The sequence below is a fragment of the Rhinopithecus roxellana genome, chromosome 12, assembly GCF_007565055.1.
Source record: "Rhinopithecus roxellana isolate Shanxi Qingling chromosome 12, ASM756505v1, whole genome shotgun sequence".
Taxonomy (NCBI): domain Eukaryota; kingdom Metazoa; phylum Chordata; class Mammalia; order Primates; family Cercopithecidae; genus Rhinopithecus; species Rhinopithecus roxellana.
The window spans coordinates 93,685,202-93,704,859 of NC_044560.1; the positions used below are offsets into that span (position 1 = coordinate 93,685,202).

At 41.0% G+C, this 19,658-nt stretch overlaps 1 protein-coding gene across 1 annotated transcript in view; it reads left to right on the plus strand.

Moving 5' to 3' along the window:
• CCDC30 (coiled-coil domain containing 30) overlaps window positions 1-19,658 on the plus strand; it is a 196,812-nt gene that overhangs the window by 32,697 nt on the left and 144,457 nt on the right. Inside the window, exons 5-6 of the mRNA XM_030942844.1 lie at window positions 563-678; window positions 2,286-2,384. Coding sequence (XP_030798704.1) covers window positions 563-678; window positions 2,286-2,384 — 215 coding nt within the window. The remainder of the gene's footprint in view (window positions 1-562; window positions 679-2,285; window positions 2,385-19,658) is intronic.

Consider the following 19,658-nt stretch of genomic DNA (forward strand, 5'->3'; position numbering starts at 1 on the left):
TAAAAATATTCACTTTGAACAAAACCATGTAGTTTGATTAACAAAAAGCCTATGTTCCATTTGTGATCAATAAAAGTTGAGGTGTTAACACTTTACAATTTCAAGATTTACAATAAAGCTACAGCATGGAATTGTTCTAAGAACAGATTTGTAAACGAATGGACTAGGAGGTATGTAAAAGAGACAGGACTGAAAGGCATGTAGGAAGACCATTTTTTTGGTCATTTAACTTTTAAAAGGTAGGCTAGGCTAAATTGTTTTAAAATTCTAGGTCCTAGAAGAACCTCTATTGCTGGAAACCCTACACTCAAAAAGTCCAATTCATTGGTCTGGTGTGAGTAATATAAAACTTTCTCTGTTGTTTCTTTGGGTTGGTAGAATATTCTAGGGCTAGACTTGAGAGCCTTGTGGCTCTCCTGCACAGAGAGTCAGCCACATATGCAGAAACATGATAGGACTAACAAGAAGGGCAGACAATAGCACTTCCTTCGTTTTTAGAGTTAGTGCCCCTAAAACTAAAACTTTGATCCAGTTGAGTAAACTGTGTTCTTCTCTGTTTTAGATGCAGCTGACCTACAGAAAGCAAAGGAACACAATCAGAGACTGGATGAGGAAATTCTGGCTTTAAGAAATAGGGTTCGATCACTTGACTCAGAAAAAAAGGTGCTTGGTGAAATGGTAAGTTTAATTTACTTCTTAGAACTTATTTAAATGTGTCTACCATAACAATCAACAGCATAAGCAACACAGATATACAACATGTAAGTTGGTCTTTAGCAGGGACCAATACTGGTGGCTGTAACATCTCAGGGGGATGCCATGCTTTGACCTAGATGTATTCTATCAGTACTTACATTTTATACATTTTAACTACCTATGCTACACAGCAACATTGTTGCTATATGTAAATCTAGGATCTTTTAAATAAGGGATTAGATAATAGTTTATAGTTAACACATTCACCACATAGAAAATATTACTCTATTATATTGGATAAGTTTAAGATTATTAATACTAAATCTTTAATTGTTTATATTTTTAACCATTTCTTCTTAGCAATTTACTGATTTTAAAAAATATATACTTCCAAATTTTAAATACATCTCTTCAATTTTACTTTATATTCATTACATAATAATATATCTAATATCTAACAAAATACCTGGCATAATACTAGGTGCTTTAGAAATTTTTTTGCAAGAATGACTAAAGATCCATCAGGATGACTGCTAGCAAAACAATAGAGAATAACAAATGTTGGTGTGGAAAAATTGGAACCCTTGTGCATTGCTGGGGAGAATCTAAAGTAGTGCAGCCACCATGGAAAACAGTTACTCTAAAAGTTAAATATAGAATCACCATGTGGTCTGACAATTCCACTTCTGGATATATGCCCCAGAGAATTGAAAACAGAGACTTAAACATATATTTGTACATCCATATTCATAGCAGCATTATTCACAATAGCCAAAAGGTGGAAGCAGCTCAGATGCTCACTGATAGAGGAACAGATAAGCAAAATGTGGTATAGCCATACAATGGAATATTATTCAGCCTTAAAAAGGAAAGAAATTCATACACATGCAGAAACATGAATGAACATTGAAGACATTATTCTAAATGAAATAATCCAGTCACAGAAGGACAAATAATATATGATAACACTTAATATGACATGCTTAGAGTAGTGAAAGTCACAGAGACAGAAAGTATTAATAGAATGGTGGTTGCCAGTGGCTGGGGAGAGCGAGTAATGGGAGTTATTGTTTAATGGGTATAGAGTTTCAGTGCAAGATGAAGAGTTCTGGAGATGGATGGTGGTAATGGTTGTACAACAGCGTGCCTGACAATGTGCTTAATAATATGCTTAATGATGCTTAATGCCACTGAACTGGTACACTTAAAAATGGCTAACATGGTACATTTTGTGTTATGTGTATTTTACCACAATAAAAATGCAATCATAAATAGAATGAATAAATAAGTGAAGATTGGTAAGTTGTCTAAGTCTTTGTAAATTTATGTATCTAACCCATTTATATATTTAATACATGTATGTATGCATGAAAAAGTTCAGGTAGGGTACATTCCAGGAGTGTTATTTCTGGAAAGGGAGGAACAGTTGTAATATGAAGGAAAATACAGTTTTTTATTCTGTATACCTATGTGTTGCAGTTTTATAAGGACAGCATATTTGTATGTTACTTGTATAATTAAAAAACAAAGCAATGATTTATCCAAACAAAAATTGAGAAGTCTACAAGACTTTTACTTTTGTATTTAAGGTTGAAAGACTTAAAGGAGAGGTGTGTGAATCTCAAGAGAACAAGCAACTTGGAAACCACTCCCCTGGAAAAACTGTGGGTGGTGAACAGAGAGAACAGGTATTGTATTTTAAAGTCCTGTTCTTTCTGATTTCTAATTTTTGAGTTGCACTTTTACAGAGTATACTAGAGTAATTGGTGCTAATCATTTGCTACTCTTATTATTGGGCTGTCTTTTTCTTTTTTTTTTTTTTTTGGAGACGGAGTCTCGCTCTGTCGCCCAGGCTGGAGCGCAGTGGCCAGATCTCAGCTCACTGCAAGCTCCGCCTCCTGGGTTTACGCCATTCTCCTGCCTCAGCCTCCCGAGTAGCTGGGACTACTACAGGCGCCCGCCACCTCGCCCGGCTAGTATTTTGTATTTTTTAGTAGAGACGGGGTTTCACCGTGTTAGCCAGGATGGTCTCGATCTCCTGACCTCGTGATCCGCCCGTCTCGGCCTCCCAAAGTGCTGGGATTACAGGCTTGAGCCACCGCGCCCGGTCAGGGCTGTCTTTTTCTATTGCTCAGCTAATTAGAGTGGAAGAGGAAAGAGGGCTACAGAGGATGTGTTTCTGTTCACTTCTTCCTCACAAAGAGCAATTAATTTGGAGAATATAGTAGATTGTTTCTCTGAAAAGAATCTTATGAAGATACAACCAATTTGAGCATATCATGGAGAACTAATAAGGTGTAGGCTCCAGTGTGTACAGTATCTACTATATTCAGCACGATCAGCCTCTGAAGTGGTGAGCAAAGCAATCAAACCCAAGACAGACTGATGCAAGTGCCAGGGTATACCTAGTAAATAGTAGTTTTAATTTGCCTTTTGAGGGTGTCTTAATGACCATGAATATGTTTTGGCCATTTATATGTTCTTTTGTGAAGCATCTGTTTAAATCTTTTCTATGTTTTTAGTGGAGTGGTCTGTATTCTTAAAAATATTTTATGTTGGCCGGGCGCGGTGGCTCAAGCCTGTAATCCCAGCACTTTGGGAGGCCGAGACGGGCGGATCACGAGGTCAGGAGATCGAGACCATCCTGGCTAACACAGTGAAACCCTGTCTCTACTAAAAACTACAAAAAAAACTAGCCGGGCGAGGTGGCAGGCGCCTGTAGTCCCAGCTACTCGGGAGGCTGAGGCAGGAGAATGGCGTGAGCCCGGGAGGCAGAGGTTGCAGTGAGCTGACATCCGGCCACTGCACTCCAGCCTGGGTGACAGAGCGAGACTCCGTCTCAAAAAAAAAAAAAAAAAAAAAAAAAAAAAAAAAATATTTTATGTTATTTTTATTATTATTATTATTTTTAGAGATAGATTCTCACTCTGTTGCCCAGGCTGGAGTACAGGGGTACAGTCCTGGCTCACTGAAGCCTCAACCTTCCAGGCCCAAGCCATCCTCCTGCCCCAGCCTCTCAAGTAGCTGGGACTATAGGCATGCAGCACCACACCCAACTAATTTAAAAAAATCTTTTTGGCCGGGCGCGGTGGCTCAAGCCTGTAATCCCAGCACTTTGGGAGGCCGAGACGGGCGGATCACAAGGTCAGGAGATCAAGACCATCCTGGCTAACACGGTGAAACCCGTCTCTACTAAAAAATACAAAAAAACTAGCTGGGCGAGGTGGTGGGCGCCTGTAGTCCCAGCTACTTGGGAGGCTGAGGCAGGAGAATGGCGTGAACCCGGGAGGCGGAGCTTGCAGTGAGCTGAGATCTGGCCACTGCGCTCCAGCCTGGGCGACAGAGCGAGACTCCATCTCAAAAAAAAAAAAAAATATTTTTTGTAGAGATGAGGTCTCACTATGTTGTCCAGGCCATTCTCAAACTCCTGGCCTCAGGTAATCTTCTTGCCTCCCAAAGTGCTGGGATTACAGGCATGCGCCACTGTTTCTGGCTTGTATTCTTTATATTGAGTTGTAGAAGTAGTTTTGTTTTGTTTTTTACATATTAGAGATGATGTCTCACCATGTTGCCCAAGCTGGTCTCAAATACCTGGCCTGAAGTGATTCTCCATCCTTGACTTCTTAAAGTGCTGGGATTACATGCATAAGCCACCACACCTGGCCAAGAGTTCTTTATATATATTCAAACTAGTCCTTTGTTTTAGATATATGTATTATACATCTTTTCTTATTCTATGACATGTCTTTCATTTTCTTAATAGTGTTTTATAAAGAGTAGAAGTTTTAAAATTTTGATGGAGGTGAATTCATCAATGTTTTCTTTTATAATTTTGTGATGGGACACGAAAAGCCTATTTAAGAAATCTTTGTCTACTCTAAAGTCACAAAATATGTTTCTTATACTTTCTTCTAAATATTTTATAGTTTTTAGTTTCTACATTTAGGTTTATGGTCTACTGCAGGTAATTTTTGTATATACTGTGTGGTAAAATTGAGAGGTTCATTCATTTTCAGTGTATATCCAGTTATTCCAGAAATATTTGGTAAAAAGAGTTATTTCCTTACTGATAAAGGTTGGCATCTTTATTAAAAAAATTTATAAAGGTCTACTTCTGGACTCTGTATTCTATTCTGTTAACCCACCCATGTGTTTATTCTTAGAACAATTCCATGCTGTAACTTTATTGTAAGTCTTGAAATTATAAGGTGTAACACCTCCTTCTCTCAACTCATCAAAGTCATTCTCCGTCCAGCTTTGTTCCATTGCTGGTGAGGAGCTGTGTTTCTTTGGAGGAGAACAGGCACTCTGATTTTTAGAATTTTCAGCTTTTCTGCTCTAGTTTCTCCCTATCTTTGTGGTTTTATCCACTTTTGGTCTTTGATGATGGTGATGTACAGATGGAGTTTTGGTGTGGATGTCCTTTCTGTTTGTTAGGTTTCCTTTTAAGTCAGGACCCTCAGCTGCAGGTCTGTTGGAGTTTGCTGGAGGTCCATTCCAGACCCTATTTGCCCGGGTATCACCAGCAAAGGCTGCAGAACAGCAAATATTGCAGAATGGCAAATGTTACTGCCTGATTCTTCCTCTGGAAGCTTCATCTTAGAGGGGCACCCGGCCAGTATGAGGTGTCAGTCTGCCCCTACTGGGAGGTGACTCCCAGTTAGGCTACTCGGGTGTCAGGGACCCACTTGAGAAGGCAGTCTGTCCATTCTCAGATCTCAAACTCCATGCTGGGAGAACCACTACTCTCTTCAAAGCTATCAGACAGGGACGTTTAAGTCTACAGAAGTTTCTGCTGCCTTTTGTTCAGCTATACCCTGCCCCCAGAGGTGGGGTCTACAGAGGCAGGCAGGACTCCTTGAACTGCAGTGGGCTCCACCCAGTTCGAGCTTCCTGGCTGCTTTGTTTACCTACTCAAGCCTCAGCAATGGCGGATGCCCCTCCCCCAGCCTCACTGCCACCTTGCAGTTCCATCTCAGAGTGCTGTGCTAGCAGTGAGCAAGGCTCCATGGGCATGGGACCCTCCAAGCCAGGCATGGGATATAATCTTCTGGTGTGCCATTTGCTAAGACTGTTGGAAAACTGCAGTATTAGGGTGAGAGTGTCCCAATTTTCCAGATACCGTCTGTCATGGCTTCCCTTGGCTAGGAAAGGGAATTCCCTGACCACTTGCGCTTCCCAGGTGAGGCAATGCCCTGCTTTGTTTTGGCTCACGCTCCATGGGCTGCACCCACTGTCCGACAAGCCCCTTTGAGATGAACCTGGTACCTCAGTTGGAAATGCAGAAATCGCCTGTCTTCTGTGTTGCTCACGCTGGGAGCTGTAGACTGGAGCTTTTCCTATTCAGCCATCTTGTAACCTCCCTTGTGAATTCTTGTCAGGAAATTTTTATCCCCCAAGAAAGAAACTCTATATCCATTAGTATTCATTTCTTATTTTTCTACCTGCCTCCTCCCCCAGCCTCTGGCAACCACTAAAGTACTTTTTGCCTTTGAATTTGGCTATCTTGTACATTTTACATAAGTGGAACCATACAATATGTGGACATTTGTGTCTGCCTTCTTTCATTTAGCATAATGTTTTTCAAAGTTCATATTGTAGTATGAATTAGTACTTTATCCCTTTCTATGGCTGAATATTTTATTGTATGGATTTTCTTTTTGAGACATGGTCCCACTCTGTCACCCAGGCTGGAGTACATGATCACTGCAGACTTGACCTCCCAGGCTCAAGCAATTTTCCCACCTCATCCTCCTGAGTAGCTGGGACTATAAATGCGCACCATCACACCCAACTAATGTATGTGATTTCTAGTAAAGATAAGGTCTGGCTATGTTCCCAAGCTAGTTTAAAACTCCTGAGCTCAAGCAATCCTTCCACTTTGCCTCCCAAAATGCTGAGATTATAGACATGAGCCACTACACCCCACCCTTAGTGAAGTGGCATTGTTGTCAGGGGTAAATACCTAGGGTTCATCATCTCACGCTAAGAAGATTAAAGACATAGACACACGTGGTTGGGTTAAGGAGTGGAAAGTTTAATAGGCAGAAGAAAGGAGAGAGGAGAGCAGCGTTCTCTCTTGTGAGACAGAGGGGCATCCAAAAGGTAAAAGCCAGCCTGCGACAGACTGCAGCAGATTTTATAGGCTAGCTTGAGGAGGCAGTGTCTGATTTATGTAGGGCCCACAGATTGGTTCAACTAGGTGTGACGTTTACATAGCATGTGGGGAAGGCTTGTCATCCCCACCCTAATCTTAATATGCCAATAGGCTTTCTATTTGGCCAGCACCATCTTGTCTGCTCCATACTGTACACGTGGCTGGCAAAGAGAAGGGAAGATAGAGCCACCATTTTGATCATGCCTGGTCCCAGGTAGCCTTTTCCTATTGGCACAACTGCCAGCATTCACCTTTGCAAGCTTCTAGCTTACTTGTCTATGTCTGCAGCTCAATTTTACAGGTTGCTCTTTGTTAGAGAAGAAAATGATTTGGGGTCTATTTTTCATTAAAAGTAAAACCTTAATGAGGACTTCCTTACCCTCACTATCTGCCTAAATAATTTCTTTTTAACTCCTATCTTATTCCCTCCTCAGGAGTGGTAACCCTAACTGTTATTAAGGGGTATTAGATGATGACTCTTTCTGACTACTTCCTGCCAAAAAGGGGTGCCCTGCCAGTTAGGGCTTCTCCTGGGGTCAGTCTAAGGGTCCTCAGAAGAAAGGCATGTCCATGCATGGTTCTGTCCACAGTACCATTTGGAGTTTGATTGCTGTCCACCTTTTCGATGGGTTGTAATACTGGTTTGCCTCCACCAGGTGCTGCTGAAATGTTAATAGTGTTAATATAAAAGTAACATTAACAAATGTTAATAATGTTAATATAGAAGGATAAGTGGCATTGGATTTGGGTGGCTAGAGTAACTTTAGTGTTAACCTTGGCTGAATCTTTCCTGCAATTATTAGTTCGTTCACAATTTCCACAGACCATTTATGACATGCTTATACTTTCTGACTTTTCCTAAACATCCCTCTTTTTAAACAAGCAGTTATTCTCTTTAGGATAAGAATTTACCATACAAGATCCTTTCTTATATAAAATCCATTTTCTTTATAACCTTCTTTGCGTAGCTAAGGTGTGACATATTACCAAACCCAATAAAAAGTCCTGGTAGACTCAGTGATAGTAAAACCTTCATGTTTACCTCTTGTCAGTAGCTGTTATTCCTGCTCTAAGGATAATAATTAAGCAAAATACTACAGCAGTGGAAACTCTCTGTCCAGTATTTCAGTTAGAAGGTGCTACCATGTATAACTCTACCTCAAATAGTAGAGTGAGTGTAGCGATTCCCACAAGGGTGGGATTATTAGATCATTTCCATCTAAAATTTTAGTTGCCAAGATATAGAATTTCCCTTTTGGAAGGTCTATGAAGTTCCTTGATTTTATTTTCCCAAAGAAATCTCTGGCTTATGAGCAACCTACTCACATTTATTACCTGGCAGGATTTGCAGGATAATTGGCCAGAACTAGCATATTGATCCAGCTTTTTACATTACCCATACATTTTTGTTTTTCCCAACCTGCAGGAAATCATTACTTGATTCACAGGAATAAGCATAGCTAGTCTAAAATGTAGGCAAAAAAACTTAAAAATAACCAATGAAACTAGAATTTAATGACAAATGTATAAGTTTTGGAGCATAATTTTTTTCTCTCCAGTCCTCATTTTCAGTAAAAACAAATTATGATGGGACCATGTTGTTTGTAGAATAAAGTTTAGTCATGTACTTGGCCTGATGATTTGCATAAAGTACAACAAGAATAATTATTTCTACATAGCCCTTTTGGATTGGATTTGATGAAACTCTGTTCCAGAAGAAATCTCAGATAAAACCTTTTAAAGCCAAGTCCAGCCATGGGTCTACATCCTTAAATACCTGTGAGTTGGGTGATCCTTTCCTCTTAAGGTCCTAAGATAAGCTTGGAGCACCTGGACCTGTTAGAAAGTGACATTTTTTACTGACCATGGTCAGAAATCTACCTGGGGGACTGTGTAGGCAAGAGTATGAGGCCAGTCTTCCCCAAAGGGTTTTTATTGGCTCTTCAAGTCAAGCTTGATTCCTTAAAAAGAAATACAGCCTTCCAGTCAAAGACTTGGTAAAGACAACCAGTTTCTCCAATTGTGTTCTGTTGAAAAAGAAAATAGATTCTTATTGTACTGATGCAAGTAACTATATTGCCATAAGTTAAGAATACTCACAAATAGTTTCCAAATTTTAGAGGAACCGGGCAATGAGAAAGAAGTATGCCTTAAATTTTGTTCACAAGAGTATATCTTACTTAATTGTTAAAAGCTGTAGAGAGCTTAGAATAAAAGTTTCCTTGACATTGAAGGACAAAATAAGGATGAGCAATGTTTCAAGCAAATAGTTAAAAAAGATTATGTCAGACTTCTATTAGTGTAGTTCATGCAGTTAACTCCTGTTTGATATTCATGAATATTTCAGCTCCTCATGAATCCTGTATGTTTTTTCTTTATTCCAATGTTAGAAACATGCATTTGAGAACACCTGTAAAAGTCCTATATCTTGATTATATACTATCTTTTGAAAAGGAACAAAGCAACACAACAATTGTCTGCAGATGACAAAATTTCCAGGATAGTTACACTTAAAAACACGACTGACAAAGAGATTTGGTTATCTTTGTGGTTTACAATAACTTCAATCTTAATTATGATTAATAGCATATACATAGACATTAGAATTTTAGAAATCTCATACAATTTTGGAACATGTATTAGTATTATTCAACAAAATAAAAACCTAAAGAAGACTGGACATCATTTTAGCAATTCCATGTAATTAAATATGTCACATAATCCTGTTTACCTCTTCTCTGGATGATTCAGAGGCCCACTGAACCATCCAGAAAGCCAGGCATCAGGAAAGACAATTTTGAAACTTGAAGTTTGATTTTTTGGAAGCCTGATAAATATGTTAGAGGTTTAAAACACTTGATGTTATGAAATAGAAGTCTAGATTACTATAAATCTTTTATTTTGCCAAAATGATAATCAAAAAGCAAAAATCTTTCATTAACCTTTACTATTACGTGAAAATCCTGTTCAAAGCCAAAATTTATCCTTGCATTAGTTTAATGTCAACCCCGTTTTTTTTTTTTTTTGTTTTTTTTTTTTGTTTTTTGTTTTTTGTTTTTTTTGAGATGGAATTTTGCTCTTGTTGCCCAGGCTGGAGTGCAGTGGTGTAATCTCAGCTCACTGCAACCTCTGCCTCTCAATTTCAAGTGATTCTCCTGCCTTAGCCTCCCAAGTAGTTGGGATTACTGGCATGTGCCACCATGCCTGGGTAGTTTTTGTATTTTTAGTAGAGACGGGGTTTCACCATGTTGGTCAGGCTGGTCTCTTAACTCCTGATCTCAGGTGATCCATCCGCCTTGGCCTCCCAAAGTACTGGGATTACAGACATGAGCCACTGCACCCAGCCTCAATTTTTTAATTAAACATCATAGACAATACCATCTAATCGTAACCAATTTGACCATGAGGTGAAATCTTTACAAACTTTTTGTAACCCTTTTGCTGAAAGGTGAGTTAGCGTCTTAAGACAACTTTGCTGTGCTTTTATTTCAATGCTCAATTTATGAAAAAACCATATAATACCCTTTTGAATTTAGTTAAGGTTTACACATGGGATTTTTGCCAGATTAATTTTTATAATCTTTCCATAACTTGCTTAAACCTTCAGCTTTGTCTGATCTAATTTAAGACAATTCTTTATCACTAGGTAAAATTTACATTTCCATGCCTTCTTATAATCTCTTACTAAAAAACACATTTTACTGTTTTTTCACACCTTACATGTAAATCTATTTTTAGTAGTCAAAATTACATATTATGATAGTAACTCTTAGCAATTTTTAACTTTAATCTGAAACCTGGTAAGTTGTTTTGATTATGTACTAGGCACAGAGAAAGTCACTTACTTTTTCCAGCAGTTACAGGGGTGGTTAATTTTGTATGTCCCCAGGGCTTACCAAATTGTGAAGCAGGTGGTTTACAACCTTGAAACCTTTAGCAAACCTAGTATTTGACTTACATGATTTAGATCACCTGTTTATATTGATAACACTTGTATTTTACCAATAATCTTTAAGACTTTTATATTTCTTAAAAATTAAAGTCATGTTAACTAAGAGGACATTACAGCTTTTACCTTTCCTTTAAAAATATTTAATTTAAGCACTTATTTTTCTCTAAGCCAATTAATTAGAGCTCTTTTTATAGATATTACACACAACACATATATAGCTACCCAGACAGAAGATTCAGCACTTGTAAAATTTTTCATTTGCTAGTTTCTTAATTGGATTACTGACTTCAAAATGGAGACCTTGGAGGAACAAGACCAGGAAAGCATGCATTTTTAGGGCTTAATAAGCTGGCACAGCTGAAGGCAAAGACAGATCCTCAAAATTAAGGGTGCCATTTTATAGTGGATCCTGGATCCCCAAAAGGAGGGAAATACTATGGGGAGAAGACAGTGTAGTGCTTCTACCATGCATTTCATTGCAAGGCAACCCAAAGCCAATCAGCCCATTTTGTAATCAGCCCATTCCATGTGGGAGTCTTATCCCTTAATTTGGAGTGGGAGTGTTTCAATATGCTCCAGGTGGCCAAGAGCATACTTCTCTGGTCCAGATGTGCAAAGAATTAAGTATTCCTCCATAACTACTATTAGCCATCCCTTAAGGTATATTTTTTACCTAGTTATTATTACACAAAGCCAGTCTCATAATGCAAAGTAATTTGATACCCTCAAAACATAAAACCATCAGATAACACAATGCGAAACAGAACAGCACCTTTGATTTTGAGAGAGATCTAGCTGCTTTTAATTCCTGGGGTTTCATGAGGAAAAGAGAGGGTGGGTGTGTGTGTGTGTGTTTTCCCAAAACAGGGTCTGTGGCACCTCCTCTGTTTTTCACAAGGAGTCCCAGACGACCAGAAGTTATATTAGGGCCTCTTATGTGTGCATTAAGAGTGGCAAGACAAAAAAAATGGAGAAAAATAGTTCAGTCGACTGAGAAGAAAAAAACCCTTTTTCAAAAAACCAGGATCCAAGAAGAGAAAAGTGTAAAGGTTTTTAAAATATACCTTTGCTTGGATATCCACTTTTAATTAAACTGAGCACTCTTTAAGAAAATCCTTTTAAATCCTTTATTACTTGACTTTAGCCACACCAAGCAGTTAAGTTTTTCAGCTTTTGAACTTTAAAAAAAGTAACCTCACAGGTGAAACCAACCAGCCTAAATTAAGTTATGACTTAGCTGCGAGTATATGAGGTATTTTCAAAGAAGTGGTAAGCAGCTTTTGAAACCTTCATTGCAAAACTGTGACTGAGACAGTGAAAGAGTTTTGACCCAACCAGCTCCATCTTGCTTCCAGCCCCAAAGCTGTCCTTCCCCATCTCTAGGCATAGGCTGAACCAACTCTGGAAGGAGCATGGTTTACAGTTTATAGTCTAAAACAAAGATGATAACCATCCCTCTTTCCTGGGAAGCAGACCAAGAAAGTAGCCACAAGATTAGAAACCATTGCTTAGGAGCCATGCAGCTGGAGGCTACAAGATTTTGACTCTCCCTAAACTGCTGTCAAGTCAGTGCTTAAGATATTTTGCAAACCCTGCCCTTGATGGATCAATTAGCACTACCCAGATCGATAAGCTGGCTTATCTGATTTTGTGACCCCCTACCCAGGAACTGACTTAGCACAGAAGACAGACACCATTTTACGATGGTGGGGACTAAAACAAAGTATTGCCATGTGGCTACAGGTCATGTTCCCAAGGACATAAAACAAGATAGAGGCCTGGAGCAAAGTTTGTTACTGAACATTTTGTTGGGCTGGCTTGATCAACAGGCTTATGAGGTCCTGGGCCTGTATCCTAACCTAAGGTACCCTTTCTTTTAACAGAATCATGCAGAAAGACATACAATGCACACTGTACTGGCTGCAACTTAAGACCAACCTCACAAATCCTCTTTCATTAATTAAAACTTTACAGAGAATATAAAGAGTGATACTTACTCATTTTACCAGTTTGCACAGAGAGAGAGAGAAGCCAAAAGCCCAACTGGTTAAAAAAAAAAAAAAAAAAAAAAAAAGCCAAACCAAAACAAAACAAAAAAACATAAAAAAAAACATAAAACATTTACCAGCATGTCAAGCTTCTGGGTTCCCTTCCTCCAAGCTCAACTCTAAGCCAAGCATTTTAAGGTTTGGGGAAAGTAACTTTTCCCAGTTTGGAGGAACATTATAAACCATGAAAAAAGGAAGGAAAAATACCATAGAAAGTGTAGGGGGGTTGTGTTGTAGAATTGGAGGAGCTGACAATGTAGATGGTGGGCAGGAAGGACCAGGGCTTCTGGAAGTTGCATTTGAGGGTTTCAATTAGGGTTGTCAAGAAGTACTGCCTCTCTTCCAATTGGGAATGATGGTTCCCCTGTTTCTTCACTCTATTTTCTCTTTTCCTTTTGACCTACCATAGGATACATTTTGCTTATCTCTGAATCTCTCTGCTGTCTGCAGAGCTGGCTGTTTTTCAGCCATGGTTAGGGTTTGGCTTAGAAACAGCATAAAATCCCTTTGTGAGAGGTTAAACACTTGAGTTAAATTTTGGAGGCCAGGCACGGTGGCTCATGCCTGTAATCCCAGCACTTTGGGAGGCCAAGTGGCAGATCATGAGGTCAGGAGATCAAGACCATCCTGGCCAACATGGTGAAATCCCGTCTCTTCTAAAAATACAAAAATTAGCTGGATGTGGTGGCACGCACCTCTGGTCACAGCTACTTGGGAGGCTGAGGCAGGAGAATCACTTGAACCTGGGAAGTGGAGGTTGCAGTGAGCTGAGATCACACCACTGCACTCCAGCCTGGGTGACAGAGCAAGACTCCATCTCAAAAAAGAAAAAAATGTGGAAAGCTTCTATATACTTATCAGCATCGTCAGAAAATTGGCCTAAGTCTCCCTTTATTTGCCTAAGGTCCTGCAATGAGAAGGGAACTTGAGGGGGCCCTAAATAAGGGGGATTCTCAGATGGTTTCCTGGAAGTTGCTTCTCTAATTTTGGGGAATCATTCTCTGTAGGTCTGCCTAATATGACTGCTATAAGGGTTGGGTTGATTGTGCAACTCTTGTGAAGATCTAGTAAAAAGGCCATGCTCTTGTGTAAAAGAAAATGAGCCACTTTTTCTTCAAAGTCTCAGGGTCAAAGGAGTCCTTGTGCTTCTGAATACACTACAGAGAGGTGCAAGCTGGAGATGATCTGTTACCCATTTAGAAAGGGAAGCGAGAAAAAGATGCCCCTTTAATCCCCTTCCTTTCAGTGTGACCCAGGGTGGAGGGGAAGACAGTGAGGGCATCCCCCTTACTGTTTTCCCTCCTTGGTTCTCGGGTCCCAGCACCCTGTTAGATGTGCCACCCATGGTTGCAGGCACGACTCCCAGCTGTGGAACCAGAGGAACTAAGCAATTGGGATTAGTCACAATTACCCATGTGACTCTAGTCCTCCACTTGTGATTTCCCTTTGACTTCCTAGACTTATGTGATCTACATGGCTCCCTCAAAGATGGATCTCAGGAAATACTATGTAATAGTTGCATTTGGACAAGGCCAATCTAGTACCCTTTAATAGAGAAAGGGTACTAGATTGAACTCTATATCCTGCTATTATGGCCCGTGCTAAAGCGTTTCCCCTTAGAGAATGGTTCTGGTTAACTTCTGGACCTAAAATTCCCTTACTATTTAAGTACTCTTCTAATTGGAGGTAGAATAGGTGCCTTAAAAGAACATAGGGACCAAATGGCGTTTTTTCCTGCCAATGGGACAGTATCAAGACTAAATTTGGTGCCAGAGGACATTTTACTCCTAATTATTGAAAGCAGAGTTTTCCCATTTACAGAAGGGCCATATAGCCTGATTTTTAGTATATCGGTGCAAAAAGGGAGGAGAATTGGGAAGCTAGAGTGCTTTGGCAAAGGGATGACATTGTGCCTCATGGAGAGGAATTTTATTCCTCTAGGTGGTACTTTTGACCTTGAAATGCCATGTGCTCTCCAGACCAAGGGCAGAGAGTGACCTGTGCTGAGACCAGCTAGGTCATGGAGACCCTAACCCAGCAGCACTAGAGGAATTAAAGACACACACACAGAGAAATATAGAGTGTGGAGTGGGAAATCAGGGGTCTCACAGCCTTCAGAGCTGAGAACCTTGAACAGAGATTTACCCACATATTTATTGACAGTAAGCCAGTGATAAGCATTGTTTCTATAGATTATAGATTAACTAAAAGTATTCCTTATGGGAATCAAAGGGATGGGCCAAAATAAAGGGATGGGCTCTGGCTAGTTATCTGCAGCATGAACATGTCCTTAAGGCACAGATCACTCATGTTATTGTTTGTGGTTTAAGAACACCTTAAGCGGTTTTCCACCCTGGGTGGGTCAGGTGTTCCTTGCCCTCATTCCAGTAAACTGACAACCTTCCAGCATGGGCATCAAGGCCATCACGAGCATGTTACAGTACTGCAGAGATTTTGTTTATGGCCAGTTTGGGGGCCAGTTTATGGCCAGATTTGGGGGCCTTTTCCTAACAGACCTGGAAATGCCATACGCTTTCCTGACAAAGGGCTGAGAGTAACCTGGAAATGCCATGTGCTCTCCAGACTAAGGGCAGAGAGTGACTTCATTGTGGGGAGTGCAGGGAGACCCTCTGTTCCTAGAAAATCACATTCCCCTGAGTTGTATCCTTTACTATAGCATTTCCTGATCTTGCCTAACAGGATTACTTCCCTGAGCTGTAAAACTTCCTGTATCTTACACACACTGAGAGGATAGGAGACATGGCAACCATGGATAGAAAAGAAGGAAATTTTGCAACAGGGTAGCTGGACATCCTTTTTGCCAACACCCAGTCAAGCAGTCAGAGGCTGGAATTAGTCCAGAAGCCTTTGGATAATAGCAGGATGTTGCCCTTAACAGAAATCCTCAGTTGTTCCAGGACCTCACTCAGCCCCATGCAGTGGCTAGGCCCAACATGAAAAGAAACTGGTTCAAACATGGCCAACATGCCCAGCAAACTGTGGGTGCTGGGGGATTCTCCATGTTCTTCCCAGTAAGCCTCACCCCTGCATCTTGTAAGGCTGGCAGCCATACTAACCATGTTTTTAAATGGCTGACGGGAGCCCAGTATTTTTTATTTAGTTTGATTTGATTCCAAAATGGAGGCCAAGAGCCTCAAAATTAAAGGACAGATTTGAGGTTTGTTCCCATTCTTACCACTCTGATGATTATACCTTCTATTCTGGTTCTGATCCCAGATGAGCCCCCAAATGAAGCAGCATCATTGTCTGGGCAAATATCCAGGGTTCATTGTCTCATGCCAAGAAGATTAAGGACATGGACATACATGGGTGGGTTAAGAAGGCAAGTTTAATAGGCAGAAGAAAGGAGAGAGGAGAGTAACTCTCTCTCTTGTGAGAGAGAGAGACATCTGAAAGGGAAAAGCTGGCCTGTAGCAGACCGCAGCAGATTTTATAGGCAGGATTGAGGAGGCAGTGCCTGACTTTGTAGGGCCAACAGATTGTTCTGACCAGGTATAATGTTTACATAGTGTGTAGGGAAGGCTTAGTCACCCCACCCTAATCTTACTATGCAAATGGGCTTTCTACTTGGCCAGCACCATCTTGTGTGCTCCTTACTGTACATGTGGCTGGCAAAGAGAAGGGAAGATGGAGCCGCCATTTTGATCATGGCTAGTCCCAGGTAGCCTTTTCCTATTGGCACAACTGCCGGCATTCACCTGTGCAAGTTTTCAGTTTGCTTGTCTATGTCTGCAGCTCAATTTTACAGGCTGCTCTTTGTTAGAAAAGAAAATGATTTTGGGGATGCTTTTCATGAAAAGTAAAACCTTAATGAGGACTTCCTTACCTTCACAATCTGCCTAAATCATTTCTTTTTAACTCCTATATCGTTACTGTATTTTGTGTCGCTATAAAGGAGTACCGAGGCTGGTTAATTTATCAAGAAAAGAGTTTTATTTTGGCCCATGGTTCTGCAAGCTGTACAAGAAGCATAATGATGGCATATGCTTCTGGTGAGGGCCTTAGGAAGCTTACAGTCATGACTGAAGGCAAAGGAGTAGCAGGTGTGTCTCATGATGAGAGAGGGGGAAGGGCTTAGCCTCCTTTTTTTTTTTTTTTTTTTGAGACGGAGTCTCGCTCTGTCACCCAGGCTGGAGTGCAGTGGCCAGATCTCAGCTCACTGCAAGCTCCGCCTCCTGGGTTCACGCCATTCTCCTGCCTCAGCCTCCCGAGTAGCTGGGACTACAGGCGCCTGCCACCTCATCTGGCTAGTTTTTTGTATTTTTTTAGTAGAGACAAGGTTTCACTGTGTTAGCCAGGATGGTCTTGATCTCCTGACCTCGTGATCTGCCTGTCTCTGTCCTTGCAAAGTGCTGGGATTACAGGCTTGAGCCACCGCACCCGGCCTGGGCTTAGCCTCTTTTTAACAACCGTATCTCATGTGAACTTATTACTGTGGGGAGGGTACTAAGCCATTCATGAGGGATTCAACCTCATGATCAAAATGCCTCCCACTAATACCCCACCTCCAACATTGGAGATCACACTTCAACAAAAGATAACTATATCAGATATATATCACATTTGGTTTATTTATTCATCAATTGGACATTTGATAGTTTCTACTTTGTGATTATTATGAATAATGCTGTTATGAATGTTTATTTGTAAGTTTTTGTATGGACATATGTTTTCATGTCTCTTGGGGATATTCTGAGAAGTAGAATTATTGGGTCATATGCTAACTCTACATTTAATCTTCTGAGGAACTGCCAGATTGTTTTCCAATGAAGATGTACTATTTTACATCCCATCAGCAGTGTATGAGGGTTGCAGTCTCTCCACATCTTCTCCAACACTTATCCTTCTTTCTTATTATAACCATCCTAGCTGTTGTGAAGTAATATCTCAATGTGGTTTTGATTGATATTTCTTGAATGACTAATGATATTGAGTACCTGTCTTTTCAAGTGCTTATTAGCCATTTGCATATCTTCTTTGGCAAATATTTTTTCAAATCCTTTGCCAGTTTTTAATGGAGTTATTTGTTCTTTTTGTTGAGTTGCAGGAACTCTTTATATATTTTGTCTATTAGTCTCTTATGTGTTTTGTTTTTGTTTTTGTTTTTGAAATGGAGTCTTGCTCTGTTGCCCAGGCTGGAGTGCAATGGCAAGATCTCGGCTCACTGTAACCTCAGCCTACCAGGTTCAAGTGATTCTCCTGCCTCACCCTCCCAAGTAGCTGAGATTATAGGCACCCATCATCAAACCCAGCTAATTTTTGTATTTTTGTATAGATGGGGTTTCACCATGTTGCCCAGGCTGGTCTTGAACTCCTGACCTCAGGTGATCCACACACCTTGGCCTCCCAAAGTACTGGGATTACAGGCATAAGCCACTGTGCTTGGCCTCTTATGTGTTGACTTGTGTCCTCTACCCCAAAATATATTGAAGTCCTAACCCCCAGGACCTGTAAATGTGATGTCATTTGGAAATAGGACTTTTGAAGAAGTAATCAAGTTAAGATGAGTTCATTAGGGTGGGCCTTAATCCAATATGACTGGTACGATTATAACAAGAAGAAATGCCATGTGAAGACAGTCATACACAGAGAGAATGCCATGTGATTACAGAGGCAGAGACTGGAATGATGCAACTACAAGCCAATAAAAAACAAGAATAAGCAACCATCATCAGAAGCTAGGAAGAGTCAAGCAAAGGATGCTACCCAGAGTCTCAAAAGGAACATGGCTCTACTAATACCTTAATTTCAGATTTCTAGCCTTCAGAACTGTGAAATAATACATTTCTATTGTTTTAAGACCCCAGTTTGTGGAATTTTGTTATGGTAACTCTAGAATGCAACAGTATTGGGGCGGAGCAAGATGGCCGAATAGGAACAGCTCCAGTCTCCAACTCCCAGCGCAAGCGACACAGAAGACCGGTGATATCTGCATTTTCAACTGAGGTACTGGGGTCATCTCACTAGGGAGTGCCGGACAATCGGTGCTGGTCAGCTGCTGCAGCCCAACCAGCGAGAGCTAAAGCAGGGCGAGGCATCGCCTCACCTGGGAAGTGCAAGGGGGAAGGGAATCCCTTTTCCTAGCCAGGGGAACTGAGACACACAACACCTGGAAAATCGGGTAACTCCCACCCCAATACTGCGCTTTAAGCAAACGGGCACACCAGGAGAATATATCCCACACCTGACCGGGAGGGTCCCACGCCCACGGAGCCTCCCTCATTGCTAACACAGCAGTCTGCGATCTAACCGCAAGGCAGCAGCGAGGCTGGGGGAGGGGCGCCCACCATTGCTGAGGCTTAAGTAGGTAAACAAAGCCGCTGGGAAGCTCGAACTGGGTGGAGCTCACAGCAGCTCAAGGAAACCTGCCTGTCTCTGTAGACTCCACCTCTGGGGACAGGGCACAGCTAAAAAACAACAACAAAAAAGCAGCAGAACCTCTGCAGATGCAAACAACTCTGTCTGACAGCTTTGAAGAGAGCAGTGGATCTCCCCACACGGAGGTTGAGATCTGAGAACGGACAGACTGCTTGCTCAAGTGGGTCCCTGACCCCTGAGTAGCCTAACTGGGAGACATCCCCCACTAGGGGCAGTCTGACACCCCACACCTCACAGGGTGGAGTACACCCCTGAGAGGAAGCTTCCAAAGTAAGAATCAGACAGGTACACTCGCTGTTCAGCAATATTCTATCTTCTGCAACCTCTGCTGCTGATACCCACGCAAAAAGGGTCTGGAGTGGACCTCAAGCAATCTCCAACAGACCTACAGCTGAGGGTCCTGACT